This window comes from Pipistrellus kuhlii, unplaced genomic scaffold (assembly GCF_014108245.1).
Source record: "Pipistrellus kuhlii isolate mPipKuh1 unplaced genomic scaffold, mPipKuh1.p scaffold_m20_p_1, whole genome shotgun sequence".
Taxonomy (NCBI): Eukaryota; Metazoa; Chordata; class Mammalia; order Chiroptera; family Vespertilionidae; genus Pipistrellus; species Pipistrellus kuhlii.
This window is the reverse complement of record NW_023425404.1, coordinates 137,413,338-137,432,898: the sequence shown is the minus strand read 5'-3', so window position 1 is coordinate 137,432,898 and position 19,561 is coordinate 137,413,338. Positions and strand designations below refer to the sequence as shown.

General features: G+C 38.1%; 1 protein-coding gene and 1 long non-coding RNA gene across 2 annotated transcripts in view; one reads left to right on the top strand and one right to left on the bottom strand.

Annotated features, from left to right (window-relative positions):
• EIF4E (eukaryotic translation initiation factor 4E) overlaps positions 1 to 19,561 on the bottom strand; it is a 43,493-nt gene that overhangs the window by 10,295 nt on the left and 13,637 nt on the right. Inside the window, exon 2 of the mRNA XM_036410939.2 lies at positions 5,305 to 5,411. Within this exon, the coding sequence (XP_036266832.1) occupies positions 5,305 to 5,411 (107 nt within the window). The remainder of the gene's footprint in view (positions 1 to 5,304; positions 5,412 to 19,561) is intronic.
• Positions 168 to 17,822, top strand: LOC123651084. Its single transcript, XR_006739563.1, has 2 exons — positions 168 to 362; positions 17,735 to 17,822. It is a non-coding gene; the product is annotated as an uncharacterized LOC123651084 (long non-coding RNA).

Sequence of the window (19,561 nt, the reverse complement as noted above, 5' to 3'; positions counted from 1 at the left end):
TATATGAATAAACAAAATGTGGTAAAAGCATACAATGCAGTATTAATCAGTCTTAAAAAGAAAAGAAAAATTCTGACACTTGTTACAACATTGATGAATCATGAGGACAATAAGATAATTTAAAAAATCACAAATACTGTATGATTCCATTTTTACGAGATACCTAGATTAGTCAAACTCTGAGACAGAAAGAATGGAGGTTGCCAGGGGCTAAGGAAAGAAAAGGGGGAATTGTTGTTTAATGGTGTAAAGTTTTAGTTCTGCAAGATAAAAAATGTTCCTGAGACTAGTTGCACAAAAATGTGGATGCACTTAACACTATTGAACAGTACATTTAAAAGATGGTAAATTTTATGTTATGTGTATTTTACAAAATTATTAATAAATAAATAAATATAAAGGGTAATTATTACAGTGGTAAAGTAGTAGCTCTTTCTCTCTTTTTTTTCGTTTAAAAGGTTATGTATTTTGTGCCCAATACATACCACATTCTATACCGACTCACTGAAGCTCATCTGAGGTGAATTCACAGAAATTTAGTAAAGTATTACAGTATGCTAAGTGCTATGCTAATCAAACATAGTTATTTAAGAAAAACAGAGCAGAAGCATTTAACTTGAAAGGAAACCAGGAAACAGAAAGTGGAGCTTTCAAAGAAACAAGAGTATAAACTCAAACACACAAATGGGAAAATAACAACATAAGGGACTTATTGAATAAAATGCTACCGCAGTATGTTCTGCAATAATGTATATCAACTTCTATATATGTTTATACTTCCCTTAAAAGGATTTACTCTAATACTTTGAAGATAAACTCATGTTACAACAAAGTTAGACTTAAATGTTATCATCTTCATCTTTAGAATTATATACACCAAATTGTTATACCAAAGGTAATTCAGAGAAACTTTATTTTCTCATTGATAAAAATGTTGTCTGAAGACAGGGTTTCCAAATGGACATATTTCATCAATTCTTTGACTAAAGCTTGATAATCTCAAACATAAAAGAAATACGTTATGATCTACTTGATAAGTTTGCATTTGCCAACACACTAACAAAAACATCAAAAGCAAAGGAAGAATATATTAAACACACATACAAGTTCAAGTACTACACTCTGGATTTCTAAAATTAATTTAGTCTTTCCTTACAATTTAAAAACAGCTGGGCCAGCGTGGCTCAGTGGTTGAGCGTCGACCTATGAACCAAGGAGTTCTGGGTTCGATTCCAGTTAGGGCACATGCCCCGGTTGCGGGATAGATCCACAGTGTGGGGGCGTGCCAGGAGGCTGCCTATCAATGATTTTCTCTCATCATTGATGTTTCTCTCTCTCCCTCTCCCTTCCTCTCTGAAATCAAAAAAATATATTTTAAAAAGAAAAAAGAAATTAAAAATAGAACTACCATATGATCCAGAAATTATATTTCTGGATATTTATCTAAAAAGAAAATACTAACTCAAAAAGATATTTGCAACCCCATATTTACTGCAGCATTATTTACAACAGAGAACATATGCAAACAACCTACTGTCTATCGATGGATAAAGAAAATGATACCCTTACACTTACACACACACACACACACACACACACACACACACACACACATACACACACACACACACACACACAAAACTTGCCCAGGTGGACTCATGAACCAGGTCATGGTTCAATTCCTGGTCAGGGCACATACTCAGGTTATGGGCTTGATCCCCAGTAGAAGACGGACAATCAATAATTCTCATTTATGTTACTGTCCCTCCTTCTCCCTCCCTCTCTCTGAAATATACACTGAGTGGCCAGATTATGATGATCTCTGACTACATAATAATCTGGCCACTCAGTGTATATCTTATATAATAAAAGGGTTATATGCAAATTGTCCCCTTGACCAGGACCAGAAGTTCAACTAGCAGGCAGACCAGCCGGCCTTGACCCAAGCACAAATTCATACATTGGGCTTCAATATACATATTAGAGGGCCAGTGCATGAAATTCATGCATTGGGGGGGGGGGGGGGGGGAGGCTGATCAGGGGAAATTGTCGCCCCCATCACCCTGCTGCTACTGCCACTGCCACTGCTGGCCACTGCAGCCACCAAGGTGTTTTCATCAACACGGACTCCAGTCCCTTCACCATAAAAAAAATGACAACTTTCTTTAGGCATTTTCAAGGTGTCTCTTTCATAGGATATGACATTTCTTTATTTCCTTTTTTTTAAATCCTCACCTGAGGATATTTTTCCATTGATTTTTAGAGAGCGTGGAAGAGACAGGGAGAGAGAAACATCAATATGAGAGGGACACTTTGATTGGTTGCCTTGTGCATAAGCCCTAACCTGAGCCCCGACCAGGAAGGAGCCTGCAGCCTAAAGTAAAACTGTTAAATTAGATACAATCTGGCTAATATCGTATAGGACAAAACCATCACTTTTTTAATTAGTGTGTCTTCTAGACAGAAATTAGTTACATCTTTAAAAGCCTAAAATTTATTTTCATCTTCTCACTTTGCTGATCATTATATGTTATTTTCCAGGGCTGTAAAATGTCAAAATATATGGAACTTATTTATTTGTGAATAGTGTGTCAAAGTTATGTGTTTCATAGAAAAGGAAAGGATTATTCTGTGGGCCTATAATGCCCCAATTGAAAGGACTTGCTGTCAATGTTTTACTCTGGGCCTGTGCTGGGCCACGGCCTGTGCTCCCAAGCTGTTTGGTGGGGCTGCCCTGGCCTCCCAGGGCCGGTTGATGGTCCCGGGAGGCTGCAGGCTTGGTGCCTGTCCCAGGGAACCAGGCTGCTTGGCGCCACCCCACCCCCGGCCACTTGGCATCTACATATGCAAATTAACCAGCCATCTTTGTTGTGTTAATTTGCATACTCACTCTTGGGATTGGCTGGTGGGCATCGTGGAGGTACAATTTGCATCTTTCTCTCTTTTTAGTATAGCTATATACACTGAGTGGCCAGATTATTATGCGTCTAGAGATCATAATAATATGGCCACTCAGTGTATTTAAACTTATTTCTATATTAATTTATAAACAAATATATAAAATTTTACATTTTCTCAGAATAGAACTAAACAGACTGTCCAGTCTGTTTAAAACCACAAATGATCTATACAATATGAATTCTGAAACTTCAATGAGAGAAATGCAAATTTAAAACAGTAAGACATCATTTTCTCAAATCAAAATAAGACAAAACAGATTGCCAATAATTAAAAATTCATGGCTGGCAAGAATTTAGAAAACAAACTCTCAAACTGTTAAAAGTCTAAGCTAGTAAAAGAATAATTTGGCAGTATCTATAAAGGTTGTTAAAACAACCTTTAAAACCTTGGAAATCTAAAATTTTACCCTAAAGATATATCCATACAAGTACACAAAAATATATAAGAATGTGTACACTACAGCACTATTTGTAAATAGGAAAGATTTTGATATACTCATCAATGTAAACCTGATAAAAAATACACTATTTTATATTCACTTACAAGGCAGTAGTTTAAAATAATAATGCAAAATCTGCACATACAAACAAAAAAAATGTATGGTTACCTATATAAAAGTATACACGTGTGCACACTGGCAAGTTCTGAATACAAACTAAACTTAACACTGACCACTCCAGGGAGTAGAAAAAATAAAATAGGGAAAGGTTATCTGAGAAAAGTATTAAATTCATTTATATACTTATATACTGATTTAATCATCACAGTTATTAGAGGTTAATTTTTAAGAAAGCAAAATAAATTCTGAAATATTTATAAAAAGGATGAGCCTGGCTGGCACGGCTCAGTGGTTGAGCGTTGACCTATGAACCAGGAAGTCAGGGTTCAATTCCAGGTCAGAGCACATGCCGGAGGTTTCAGGTTTGATCCCCAGTGTGAGATGGGTAGGAGGCAGCCAATCAATGATACTTTCTCATCACTGATGTTTTTATCTCTCTCCCTCTCCCTCACATAAATATATTTTTAGAAAGACAGGCTTATGGACCTTTAAGGTAGAGTAAAAGGTGATGGGGACATCAAAGAAACAGATATTTAAATATCTTCAGAAGTCAATTCCAGTTTACTTTCCTCCAAATTCTTACAACATTTATATGCTGCCATTTTCTTCCCACCAACAACTCTGTGAAGTCATGTTAATTTTCAGTATACAAGTATAAGCCAGAAAGACAATTACTATACAGTGAACTACCACTCAACTACTCTACTGTAACTATGAAAATTTTAATTCATCTTAATTTCTCCTAACTTGTCTTAAATACAAACCCAACCACCTCCAGATTCCAAATATCCAAGCTCTCACTTTTATCCTTCAGTCAATTTCAAATTACCTATTCTTGCTCTCTACATTTTATATATTCTATTCAGTTATCAAACTACTACTACCTTTTCCATCATCTATACTCTATGAAAGTTTCCCCTATGTTAGTAACAACTACTTATTCTTTTCTTTTATTTAAAGATTTTTGTACTGATTTTTAGAGAAGAAAGGAGAGGGGGAAAGAAACATCAATCAGCTGCCTCAGGCATGCCCCCACTGAGGATCCAGCCTACAAAACAGAAATCCAACTGTCAATCTTCTGATGCACAGGATGAAGCCACACCAGCCAGCACAGCAAGGGCTTTTTTTTAAATATATATTTTATTCATTTTTACAGAGAGGAAGGGAAAGGAATAGAGAGCTAGAAACATCGATGAGAGAGAAACATTGACCAGCTGCCTCCTGCACACCCCCTACTGGGGATGTGCCCGCAACCAAGGCACATGCCCTTGACCGGAATCGAACCTGGGACCTTTCAGGCGGCAGACCAATGCTCTATATACTGAGCCAAACTGGTTTTGGCCAGTAAGGGCTTTTTTTTATCATTCAATCCAATGGTCATTTTGAGACATTTTTATATTTGTAATAATTTAAAGCCTCTATGTCTATGCCCTTCATGACACTCTTCACACACACACACATACAAAGAAAAAAAAACTCCCAAATGTGCTGATAGCAAAGTCTCTGTCCCGAGAAAAGTTCACTTCTTAAAAAATAACTTGTTTACTATTGTGGTCTCAATTACCACCATCAATTACAAACCAATCTCTCAATCAGCTCTGCTTTCTGAATTCAAAACTCATACTAAAAATGCTTATTAGACATGGGTCATCCAAGTGAAAATGGAATCCTCAAACTGTCATATCTAAAACTAGTGTCTCATCTAACCTTTCCCTCCAAACCTATCCTATGCACCATTTACTTACCTTGCTGCCTAAGTCAGAAAACTGTGTCAGAAAACTTACCTGTTCTGTAAAGGATGTTTAATATAGTGTTCTGGATTAGCAACCTCCTGGTTAGATTCTGTTTTCTCTTCTTCTGTAGGCGGAGGATTAGGAGTAGGGGTGGTTTCCTAGTGAAAAATAATAAAACAATATTTAAAATTTCTTAACACATCTAAGACAGCAATACTTTAAATAAACTTGAACCAATAGTGCCAATATTATCTTTTAAAGAAAATATTACAGAAACACTTCATAAAACATACCACAGACCAATCTCTAAGGAAAAAACTCAAAACCCTCCATTCTAGCATATCTTCATTAACAGAAAATGGTTTCTCAAATTAAAAAACGTAACAATAATACTATATTTGGTTATCTTCCACTTACACAGTTTAATATCAGAAAGATTGTTAGAGACCATACAACAAATCAACTAACTTTCTTAACATTACATTACATTAAACTACTATAAATGAAAGTGGGGAGGAAGGAAAATATAACTAAAGTGTGGAGAATATAACCATATGACAATAGAAAAGTTTTCAAAAAATTATCAAGCAATACTACACGTTATATTGTTATGACATGGAAACTTAAAAGTTCTGCAACTTCTGTCACTTCCAATTGGCTCTATGCAAAAAAAAAGCTGGACATTGGCTTGTACTTACATCATTTTCTATGTTAGACATAATTAATACTGTCATCTAATATCAGAAAAGAAAGGAGCCTGGACATAACAGGTGTTCTCCACATTGCTCCATGTAACACTTCATCCTATTACAAATTTGTGTCAACAAAACAGAGAGCCAAGGAAAGTCACTGGAAGCTAATACATAAAAAGGGGAGTAGAGGGGACACAGTTCAGCAAGCATTTGGTATCAGACTTAAACTGAAGTAGCAAAACAATATAGGTTCAGTGATAAAAGATTATGTAAATCAGAAATGCGTCATCTAAAAGATCTGTGCAGATAGGCAATAAGTACATATTTTACAAAATTCATTTTTCTTAACAAAGTGACCTGCCCAGGAACTAGTCTAAAAACACTTCATAGCAGGGACTGTCTTCATTTTGCTCACAATTGAAATGCCAATGATCAGTGCTACACCCAAGAACTTGATTAACTTATCCGAGTAAATTCTTTTTTTTTAATCCTCACCTGAGGATATGTTCCTTCATTGATTCTAGAGAGAAAGAGAGAGAGAAAGGGAGGGAGAGAGAGAAACATCGATTGGTTGCCTCCCATACACGCACCACCAGGGACCAAACCCACAACCTGTGTATGTGTCCTGACCAGAAATCAAACCCATGACCCTTCAATACTGGGGAACATTGCTCAACCAACTGAGCCAGGGCCCATCTGTTTTTTATCATCTATTCTTAGCCCCTCCCTCTCTGTTTGTTTGAATCTTTTGGCTTATCTTTGACTTCACCAATTCTACATTCTGCTGAGTTCAGTCTGTTACTCATTCAATAAGCTCGTAATTTCAGACAATATAGTTAGCAGTTCCATATCTATTTTTTTGGATAAAGAGTAGATTTTTTAAAATCCCCTCCCGACAATATGTTTATTTGATTTTAGAGAGGGAGAGAAACATCAATGTGAGGTTGTCTCACCTACGTACCCCAACTGGGGATTGAACTCCCAACCTAAACCTAAGTAGTATGTGCCCAGATAAGGAATTGAATCTGAAACCTTTTTGGTCCACAGGACAATGCTCCAATTGAGCCATCCAGACAAGCTTTACTTAAATGTTTTTAATAAATTTTAAGTCCCTTTTAAAACACTTTTTTAACCCCTTTCCCACATCTCCTATTTCATCATAGTACCGTGTTTCCCGGAAAATAAGACATCCTCCGAAAATAAGACCTAGAGCATGGAAAGATAAGACATCCCATGAAAATAAGACCTAGCACAACTTTGGGAGAAAAAATTAATATAAGACACCATCTTATTTTCGGGGAAACGGTAATCATAGTTTTAAGTATTTGCTAAATCCATTATCTGAATTATGCCTGAATGTCTTTCTATTGACAATTTAATGTCTTAATCATTAGTTACTTTATTGTTTTGTTAAAATTATTTTTAGTGAGTTTAGAGAGAAAGGAGAGGGAGAGATAGAAACATGGATGAGAGAGCAGAAACATCAATCTGCTGCTTCATGCTAGCTTCCTACAGGGGATGAAGCCGTGACCTGAACATGTCTGTCTGGGAGGGAATCAAACCTTCGACTCTGGCACATGGGTTGATGCTCAACCACTGAACCACACAAACTTAAAAATAATGTTTTGCTTGTCTAGTTGAGATATGTGCTGGAGGCAGCCAATCAATGTTTCTCTCTCACATCAATGTTTCTCTCCCTCTCTACCTATCTCCCTTCTCTCTCAAATCAATAAGAACATTATTTTTAAAAAGATGAAAGAAACAGCTAGAGGATGGTTAATTTGTTCAAGGACAAGGGGCAAGAGAATGGGACAGAAACAATACAGAATTCACCAAATCTCATCAGAAAGTTGATACAGATTCAAAAAGTTAAGGGAACTTGAAGTTGTATAAATACAAATAAAACTTCACTGGGCACACCAAACTCAAACCACTGAAAACTAAAGATGAAGAGGTAATATTAAAAGTAGTCAGGAGGGAGAAAAAAAAGAACACGTACACATTACTTTCAGGAGAACAATTAAGAATAATAGCTAACTTCTCAAATAGAAACTATGAAATCCTAAAGTAACTGAATGGTATCTTAGTACTGAAAGAAAAAATTGTCAACCTAGAATTTGTTGCCTAGTAAAAATATCCTTTAAATCAACCAAAGGACTTGTATGCATGCATACAAACCTAACCAATGGACACAGACAACAGGGGGGTGAGGGCATGAGTGGGAGAGATTGGTGGTGGAGGGAGAGTAAATGGGGGAATAAAGACACATAATGTTAACACTTTAATCAATAAAGATATTTAAGAAATAATAATTTAAAAAAAAAAAAGCTTCAGCCTTAGCTGGTTTGCTCAGTGGATAGTGTCAGTCTGCAGACTGAAGGGTCCCAGCTTCTATTCCAGGCAAAGGTACATGCCCGGTTGCAGGCTTGATCCCCAGTAGGGTACGTGCAGGAGAAAGTCAATCAATGAGTCTCTGTCATCATTGATATTTCTATCTCTCTCCCCCTCCCCCTTCCTCTCTGAAATAAAAATATATTTTTAAAATTATACCCTATATAATAGAAGGAATATGCAAACTGACTGCCACTCTGCCACAAAGATGGTGGTGCCTACAGCAGAGGTGGTTTCTGTAACACAAGATGGCTGTACCCACAGCAGAGGATGAGTTCCCTAACAAGCCTTAACAGCAATCAGCAAGGACCTTAGGCCAGTGTTTTTCAACCTTTTTGGGGCAAAGGCACACTTGTTTCATGAAAAAAATCACGAGGCACACCACCATTAGAAAAATGTTAAAAAATTAAACTCTGTGCCTATATTGACTATATATAAAGTAATTCTCTTGAATAGGAATCAAATAAACACAAAGAAAGTATTTTATAATTACTTTATTATGAAATATTAAGTAAACAAAATAGTGAAAAATTATAAAATTCTTGTCTTGTCTGCACCTACGGCACACCAGGCAACATCTAGTGTGCCTCGGAACAGCCAGCGGTTGAAAAACGCTGCCTTAGGCTGTGTCCCACTCCCAATGGGGCTTGAAGAGGGACCTCAGGCTGTTCCCCCCGCCCTGGCACCAGGTTGGAAGACATTAGACTCACCTCCCGCCCCTTCCCCCAGCCCAGTAGGGCTTAACTGGGCACCTTGGGCCACATCCCTCATCCATTGGGGCTTGACGGGGTACTTCAAGGCATACCCCCAGCCCGGATTCAGGCTGGGGGACCTCAGACAGCAGCCCTCACCCCAGCAGACCTGAGTCTGTACCAACTCCCTCCACTTGGTGGGGCTTGACAAGGGTGGGACCAGCCAGGTCTGGATCTAGCCCAACTGGGGGGGGGAGGAGAGGACAGAAGCAGCCAGGTCTGGGTCTCATGGTCCCAGACTCTGAAAGGACTAAGATTTTCATATACATTTTACTATTTTTCTTTCATCTCTGACACTTCTATTATAAAGAAAGGGCTAGTTAATATTAAAATATTTCCTCTAATTGATCCCCCTTTAACGTGCATGAATTCACAAATATATGTATTTCAAAAACAAATAAATACAGATTCATACAAACAGATCCTCACACACACCCCAAAGAAAGAGAACCACCAAAGGTTTGGGGTTAGGATCATGCTAAAGAGAAAAAATTCCAGATGGGAGCATTTAAGTACGAAATAATGAAAACACTGGAAAGAGTAAAAACGTAAAAGACTATTAACAGTGTTTTGTAGAAAATTTATAAAAGACTATTAATGCTTTGTGGGGGTTAAAATAATGATGATCCTGCCAAAGTGTTGGACATTTACAGATTTGCAACATTGAGTGTGGAATAAAAGCTAAAGTTAAGAAATGTCTCTTATTAAAGTTTAAAGACAAATGATAAAGAAAAATTTAATCATAATTCAAAATCCTCATTAGAACCCATAATGTCACAGCATTCACTTAAATCTTTTTTTTTTTTTTTTACATCAGAGGCACATAAAAACAATGAATTAATTACAGCATGAATAAATCCAAGTTTCATGGGGCCCAAAATGTCACTCTGTTATTCAACTTTTCACCATTAGGAAAATGATGGAAGAAGACTAAGATAATATCAAAAGTCAATGGACACATAGAAACTAAAAGTAAGTAATAAACTTGGGAGGAAAATTTCTAGAATTTTAAGTGTTTATTTTTTAGTAAGAATATGTAATTTTGAATTTTTCCTATTGCTAAAATAAAAATAGGTTCTCATTTTTAATATGTGGATGTAGGCATCAATTAAGTATACCAAATTAAAGTCTTTCAATTTTCACTTTTAATATTTAAACTATATTTAATATTTAATCTGTGCACTAGTGGCCCAGTGCACAGATTCATGAACATTGTAAGGAAAACAATAAACATTTTAATACTGTATTTGCCCTTTCTCTGTAATGGACGATGGTCACATCAGCAGGGCAATCAGGCCCTACTCACACCGCCTTGGCCTGGCACCACCCACCAATTCACACCTGCTCCACCATCCCACCATGGTCCCGTTCTTTTCGAGGCCCAATAGAACAGGCAGCACCTCCGTTGCCACCCTCTGACAAGTGCCATGTCACCCCACCTGCCATATTCCGCACGTCATAGTAGTAGTCAAACTCGCAGTGGAGGGGACAATTTGCACATTATGCTTTTATTATATAGGAGAATGCTACATTTTAAATTGAATACTCTAAAACACTCTAAAAATGTTTAACTATTGATAATTACCGTATTTTTCGGACCATAAGACACACTTTTTCCCCCCAGAAGTGGGGGGAAAAAGTCCCTGCGTCTTATGGTCCAAATATAGCCTACACATATACTTTAAAAAAAAAGTTTTTTTACTTGCCCGGCTCTGTGTGGTCTCTGTGTGCTTGCCCGGCTCTGTGTGCTTGCTGCAGCCACTGTCCATTCCTCCATGCCCAGAGTGTCTGCCCCGCTCTGTAAACCCCGAGTGGTAGAGGAGTTCCCATGTATGGTAGTCAGCCTCCATGCCCTCGCTGCAGCCATATCTCCATGTCAGCCCAGGTGCGGTGTACGGTAACTGCGTAATCCAAACCGTAATCATCGCCTGTACCTCTTGCTGGCCCGTACTCCGTGCCTGGAAGAATGCCGCGTCTATTCCCCCAATCATTCCTCTCCGCCCTCTGTTGCCGTGCTTGACTACTGGGTAGGCGTACTGTAGATCTCCGCCCACCAGTAAACTCCGCCCTCCGCTGGATGCCCTGATTGATAACGCCGCTACGTCAGAATTTCTCTTCATACTATTATACCGGTAATTGTCAAATGTTTTAACGCACATAAAATATTTTAGGACACTATTTGTTTCAGAATCTTTTTTTCTTCATTTCCCTTCTCTAAAAACTGGTGCGTCTTATGGTCCGGTGCGTCTTATGGTCCAAAAAATACGGTATCTTTTCATCATCTGAAGCCTAAAACTGTTAGTATTGATGTTTCTCGTTAATAAGCTTTTTACATTACTATCTACACATTAATAGTCTCATGTTCAAACACTTAAGACTTACACAAATTTCTCAAGCCCTCTTACTAAAGCAAAAACGTTTTAATAGCCAATTGTTTCCAAGATAGGATGCAAAATACTAAAGTACTCTCTGAAAATACTCCTTTATCTGGCACACACCAAGTCTAGTAAGATTTAGAAATCATGGCAGAAATTGTTAATGAGATTAATCTTAAAAACCATATAAAAGGGCATAACTTCTCAGTACAAAATTTCTTTTAGGTCATATTTTATAATGACTAGATATAGTTATTTCAACAACCCGTTATTTTGTTTTTTAATATTTTTATTGGTTTCAGAGGGGATTGGAGAGAAAAAGAAACATCAATGATGAGGGCCAATCATTGACTTACTGCCTCTTGCACAACTCCCTCTAGCATGGTACCCTGAACAGAAATTGAACCATAACCTCCTGAATCATAGGTCAACACTCAACCACTGAACCACATAAGCTGGGCCAAATACATTTTTACTCAAAAGAGACCCTGCACTTGAAACACCATTGTATAACACGTTTCAGATGGTTCAAGTCATGAGACAGTGCAGGGTGTTTATCCAGATGGTAAAGCACCAGTAAGACTGAAAGAAGGGTTCTTGAAATCATACAAAGCTAGAATGGCAGGCTAGAGTGAGACTATAAAAGGCCTTAAAGGTCAGGCTAAAAGTACCTTCCATCCTGTGAGCAACAGAAGCCAATACTGACAAGTCAAAGTGCTTAAATACAGATGAGAAAGAAAAAGACCACCAGTCTGAATGGATTGGCAGAGTTTATGGGATTAAAATAAAAATTTACAGTCTTACAATTTAGTGGTCTTGGGGTTCAGTAGCTATCATAGCAACAGAAGATAACTAAAGAGTAAGGAAAATATTGAGCAAATGTAGGACAAGTTTCAAAGTCAGTTGCAAAGAATCTCGGGTAGCTTTTTACATTCTGCAAAAAATCAACACGTGTATCAGGCATATTAACTTTGTGGAACAATCCTAATAGCATAAAAGCTAGACAGCTCCCAAATCTAGAATAATTCCTATAGGTTTAAAAAAAAAAAAACACAAAAGAAAAAAAAAAAACACATCAGACTAAAGTTTAGATTCTTCTTCTCACCATGTTGAAATTCACACGGCTTAAATTCCAAAACCATGGTATGTTGTTTTTCTATGGTTATGAACATTCAATTTCTCTCCCACCCTCAACCCAAACGTTTATCTCTTCCAGAAATAATGAAACTTCCCCTCAGGACACCCAATTTGTGTCCTCTATTACTTCACTAAACAAATATATTCACTAAGAACTTTCAGGACTTTTTCCAAAGGTTAGAACATCACTTAAGCCTTAATTTGAAGTATGGAAAAATAAGTTGTTCTCCTGACACTAATAAGGTTTGAAGCAGTAGCTCAGAGTGTGGTCCACAGACTTCTGTTGGTTATTTTCTACTAGAGGCCATGCATGGGTGATGTTCCTCAGCCTGGACAGCAACTGAAGCCTATCTGGGGGCCAGGCAGCCAGGAGGAAGGACCCTGGTAGGTTGTTCAGCCGGCCCCCCAATCAGGGCAATCAGGGGGGCCTGCAGACCAACCTCCTGTGGTCCCTTCCCCTTGCCAGCCAACCCCCACCAATTGAGGCTAATGGGGGGGCTCAAGTAGGGGTAGGAGCCACAGAAGGTTGGCTATGGGAGCACACTGGCCACCAGGGGTCAGCTCCTGCATTGAGCGTCTGTCCCCTGGTGGTCAGTGTGCATCATAGTGACTGGCCAACTGGTCGTTCAGTTGTAATGTTCACTTAGGCTTTTAGATACATATATATATATATGTATATGTGTGTGTGTGTGTATATATATATATATATATATAGAGAGAGAGAGAGAGAGAGAGAGAGAGAGATAAATGTATAGAGATATATAGAGATATATAGGTATATATATAGATAGATATATAGACTAGAGACCTGGTGCACAAAATTCATGCACTGGGGGTAGGGGACTGATCCTCAGCCCAGCCTGCACCCTCTCTAATCTGGGACATCTATCTCACAATCCAGGACTGCTGGATCCCAACTGCTCACCTGCCTGCCAGCCTGATCACCCCCTAACCACTTCCTTGCCAGCCTGATTGACGCCTAACTGCTCCCCTGCCAGCCCAATTGCCCCCAAATGCCTTCCTCTGCCAGCCTGATCACCTCCAACTGCCCTCCCCTGCTGGCCCGATCACCTCCAACTGCCCTCCCCTGCTGGCCCAGTCCCCCCCAACTGCCCTCCCCTGCTGGCCTGATCGCCCACAACTACCCTCCCCTGCCAGCCATCTTGTGGCAGCCAGCTTTGACCACATGAGGGCGCAATCTTGTGGGAGGGCATGAGGGTCAATTTGCATATTACCTCTTTATTATAATAGCCAGGTTAATTATAGAAGTAGGAAGTAAATATCTAGAAAGTTTTCTAGTCACCTGACAGTACCTTTATGTCTGTAGAATCCAATAATACCAAATTCAGCTTTATACCATAAATGCTTCTTTTCATCTCTATCCTACTTTACAGAAACATTAGATTGGAAATAGCTTAAAAATAAACTAGTTTACTACCAGAGTATAAGAAACACTGGTTTAGATCACATACTCTTTAGTACCTAGGTTGGAATCCTAGCTCTGTCATTCACAGCTGTATAATTTTGGGCAAGTTCAACATCACAGCACCAAATAATGTATAACAATACTAATGGGAACCCATTTCCAGTAGCACTGTCTTATATTCCCCCTTCCTTACATCACTATTCTTTTGGTTGATTGGAAAGACCACTGGGGTATTAATAGAAATGTCCATGTTGAAAAATGACAGCTGCAGTTACAAACCCAACATTTCAGTAAACTGAAGGCACTATACATAAAGACATAAAATAACGAGCAGAAGGGTTAGCAAAAGAATCGAAAAGGATGCCTTTATGATTTTTAAAGTGGTAACACCAATTCTCACACTTCAACCATACTATGAGTTTTCACTTGAAAGGCAACATTTACTAAGCAGCAAACTACCAATGAAGATGCTACATATTTTTACTAGTACATACATTTTAACATCCTATATAATGAAGAGGTAAAATGCAAATTGACCCTCACACCCTCACAAAATGGCTGCCAACAGGGGGGTTAGTGAGGGAAAAACTAAACGACTGAACAAGCAGGCTGTGTGGGGCAACCAGGCCAGGAAGGGGGTTAGTGAGGGACAACCAAATTATTGAAGAACAGGATGCATGGGGTGACGAGGCAGGCAGGCAGGCAGGCAAGCGATTAGGAGCCAGGATTGTGAGAGGGTGCAGACTGGGCTTAGGGGACACCCCTTCCATGCACAAATTTCGTGCACCAGGCCTCTAGTATTACATATTATCTTAACACTCGAGACCCAGTGCACGAATTCATGTAACAGTGGGATCCCTCGACCTGGCCTGTGGGACTGGGCTGAAACTGCCTCTCTGACCTCCCTCAAGGGGGCCCGGGGCTGCAAGAGGGTGCAGGCCAGGCCAAGGGACCCCACCAGCACAATCGGGGCTGGAGAGGGACCTGGGAGGTTGGCCAGCCAGGGAGGGACTCTGTGTGAGGGCTTCAGGGTGTGTCCACCCCATCTTGCTCAGTCCCAACAGGCCAGACACTAGCAGCAAGCTAACCTAACGTTCAGAGTGTGTGCCCCCTGGTGATCGATGCACATCATAGCGACTGGTCAACCAGTCAACTGTCTGCCCCCTGGTAGTCAGTGCACGTAATACCAAGGAGTTGAACGGCCTTAGTATATTAGCATTATTATGCTTTGTTTGAACAGACAACATGACACTCAGCATATTAGGCTTTATTATATAAGATATTCAGTCTTCACAATTCTATTCTCTCCCCTCTTTAAATCTAAGCCCTAGGTAGTTAACATGTCCTAGTTGTGAGAACATTTAAATCCAGGACTATCAGTGTTCAAGGCCAAGAATCACCATATGCTCCCGTTTACCTGTTTGTTGCTTCAGCATTATCAATATTATCATTACTATTACTACTACTACTAGCACTACTATTACTACTACTATTACTTGAACCCTCCTTCACTCTCAAAAGTACCAAGAGATGTACAGCAAATTATACAGTTACCAATATACAGCACAATATTCAGCACAACCTGAAGCTCAACACCTTCACTACAGTGCAAGTACATGTCACTGCCAATAATCTAAAAAAAACACAAATAATATACCTCACCCTCCCGTCCAAACACATACACAAATTCCATTGGTAGAAAAAAAAGTATGTGCCAAACATTAATTATAGTGAATTTATTTTATTATGCAAGACAGCGTACTAAATGTATGTGAACAAACATCTGAGAAATACATGTAAGTGTAAAATAAAGCCTCTGCTACAGAGAAAAAATTATTTAATACAAGATATATAAACAAACTTCATAATAATTTACTCTTTCCATTTCCAAGCACTCAGTCTCCAGGTCTATCTTTTTTTTTTTTTTTTTACCAAAGGATGGATTTCTCCCCACAACCAGCATCTCCAATATTAAATTAGTATAATTAAATACTACATAAGAACAAGTAGACAGTCTCACCACCAGCCTTCTTAGGAATAAAAAATTGCTGTAAACACTGAATATTACAATTAATTGTTTTGGTTCTTAGTTTTCAAATATGTCTACTGCAAAGAAATACCAGCTAATCTAACACCATTCATCAGAAACATGTGCCTGTGGACTTTGCAGGTCTTTTTCCTACTCTGAAACAAAGGATTAAAATGGTAACCTTTGTGCCATAAATTAAAAAGTTGAAGTAGAAAAAGAGCACATGGAGACTTAGCTAAATACAAACCTTTTGTTTTTTTTAAAAAACTGATTTTAGAGAGAGAAGAAGGGAGAGGTAGAGAGAGAAACATCAATGTGAGAGAAAGATGGCTCAGTTGCCTCCAGCACATGACTCATCAGGAGATAGAATCTGCAACCTAGGTATGTGTCTGACCAGGAAATGAACTAGAGACTCTTTGGTACATGGGAAAAGGCTCAACAAACTGAGCCACATTGGCCAGGGGCAAGCCTTTTAAATTTAAATTGCTGCTCATATGAGGAAATTTTTTTACTTGCATAGGATTGTGAGACCCTATGTATCAATTTTGATTCTAAAGACAATACTCTCTAATATTCTTTCCAACTAATGTAAAATATCATCTGAACAAAAAATCCTGAGGTATCAAGAGGAGCTTTGATGATTTTTACAAATTGGGCTAAAATTATTGGAAAATTGGTAGCAGAGTATGTGGATGCTACACAGACACACTCCCATGACCAAACTGGAATTACATTTAAAATACAGAACATCCTGAATAATCAACTGAAGACTAGCTGAGGAGAACCCTGATGACCAAGAACAGAAAGTGGAGACTGCATAGAGACTAACACTTGCTATCCAGGCAGTTTTGCCTCAAGGGAAGACAGCTGAACTCTGTATTGAAAAATATTTTGCCCCACAGTATGGAGTGTCTGAGGACCATTAGGAGAACGAAAATAACTATTAGCCTCCAGGCAGAAGCAATGAAAAACTCTTGCCATACCTGAATTCAAGTGGGAATCATTAGACAGTCTCTGAAGGCTTTAAGTTAGGGGTGTCGAACTCAATCAGAGAAGGGGCCAAAATCTAAAATCCAGCCTAAATCGAGGGCCGAATGGTTTACTGAACAGTCATAAACTGTCATTGTGATGGAAACGCAGCGGAGTGCAGTGATGACAGCGCGGTGCGGGCCACATTGCAAGGCCTGGCGGGACGGATTTGGCCCACGGGCCTTGTGTTTGACACATGTGCTTTAAGTCTTTGCCTCATCTAATTAGTCATAAACAGAATTTGACACTGTCCTGCAGTAGAGATTGAGAGGTATTGGGGATCTACCTAATTCATAGTCACAAACTCAAACAGATTGAGAATGAGAATACAAAGAAACAACCCCCAAGTGAAAGAACTAGAGAATTCTCCAGAAGAGATAAATGAAGCAGAGAAATTTATTTGATACAGAGTAATGATGGTAAAAATACTGAATAGTATAAAAAAAGATATAATAAACATAAAAAAAAGAACAGTCTGGGATAAAGAATGTCATAGTACAAATAAAGAACACATTGGAAGGAATACACAACAGATTAGAAGCTGAAGACTGAATTAGAAGACAGAGTTGAAATTATCACTCATTTAGAGAACTAAAAAGAAAAATAATTAAAAAACAGGAAGACAGCTTAAAGGTGCTATATTACAATAGCAGGTGTGCCAGAAGATGCAGAAAGCGAGAAAGGAATAGAGATCATATTTGAAGAAATAATGGTAGGAAACTTCCCTAACCTGGTAAAGGAAAGTCACACAAGTTCAGGAGGCACAGAGAACTCCAAACAAGAAAAACCCAAATACATCCATGCCCAGACTTATAATTAAAATGCCAAAAATTAAAAACAAAGAGAGAATCTTAAAGGCAGCAAGAGAAAACTGTTACCTGCAAAGGAGTTCCCATAAGACTGACACCACACCTGATTTCTCGTCAGAAACTCTAAAGGCCAGAAGGGAATGGCATGAAATACTCAAGGTAATAGAAAGCAATGATCTGAGACCTTGATTACTATATCCAGCAAAGCTATCATTCAAAATAGTTAAATAAAGAGCTTCCCAGACAAAAAAAAAAAAAAAAAAAAAAAAAAAGCTAAAGGAGTTCACCACCACCAAGCCAGCATTATAAGAAATGCTAATGCGGTTGCTAAGAAGAAGAAACAGAGAGAAAACCAGCAATACAGAGTTAAAATGGCTCTAAGTACTTCTCAATAATAATCCCAAATGTAAATGGATTAAATGCTCCAATCAAAAGGTGTAGGGTAGCTAAATGGATAAAAAATATTAACCTGTCCCATTGGGAATACAAAAACACAAGTCAATTATATACTGTCTACAAGAAACCCACCTCAAAACAAAAGACACACACAGGATGAAAGTGAAGGGATGGGAAAAAATTTTCAAAAAAAAAAAAAAAAAGCTAGAGTAGCAATACTTGTATCTGACAAAATAGACTTTAAAACTATAATACTAAGTGAAATAACCCAGAGAAAGATAAACATCATATGGTCTCACTCATTTGTGGAGTATAATGAACAACATAAACTGATTAACAAAAATAGAGCCAGAGGGGGGGAAATATACAAGAATATAATGAAAACAATCTATTATTTGCAGATTTTTAAGATTTCCTATAATTTTTGTGATATCATACTATGTTAGTACAGTTTTGGTAATATACTTAAAATCCTTTTATTCTTAAATGTTTATTGCATGTAATATTACTATAGTAAGATTTTTTTCTTGAATAATTGGTAATTATTGCATATAACATTATTATATTTAAGATTATTTTTCTTGGGGGGAGAGGGGACAAAACAAAACACAAAGTCCCAATTATGGAAATGTTGTTCTTGAAAAGATCAGGGGTCAATCCCTGAGGAATCACTTGCTGATCGATGTTTCTCTCTCATTAATGTTTCTAAGTCTCTATCACTCTCCCTTCCTCTCTGTAAAAAAAGTAAATAAATAAAGTGAATAAGTAAATAAATCAATAAAATAAATATTTTTTAAAATAAAAAAAAATAAAATCATTAACCAAAAACTCCTAACCTAGCCAGTGTTGTTCAGTGGTTGGAGCATTAGTCCATGCACCAAAGGGTTGTGCATTCAATTCCTGGTCAAGGGCATTTCCTGGGCTGCAGGTTCAATCCCTGGCCCTGGTCAGGGTATGTGCAGGAGGAAACCAAATGATGTGTCTCTCTCACATTGATGTGTATTTGTCTCTTCCTCCCCTCCTCCCTAAAAAATCAATAGGAAAAAATATCCTGGGGTGAGGATTAACAAAAAACGAAGAACAAAAACTCCTAAAAGTAAACCCACTGATCTGGGTCAAAAACAAAGAGCTAGAAAAAGAAAAAAAAATGTTAAAGCAGAAGAGACTAGAAAAAAGAAAACAGCTTAATAAGAAGCATGAATGGAAAATGATATGCAGAGTCGAGGCAGATGTCAAAGACAAAAAAACAGTGGCATCCTCAAAGAATTGCAA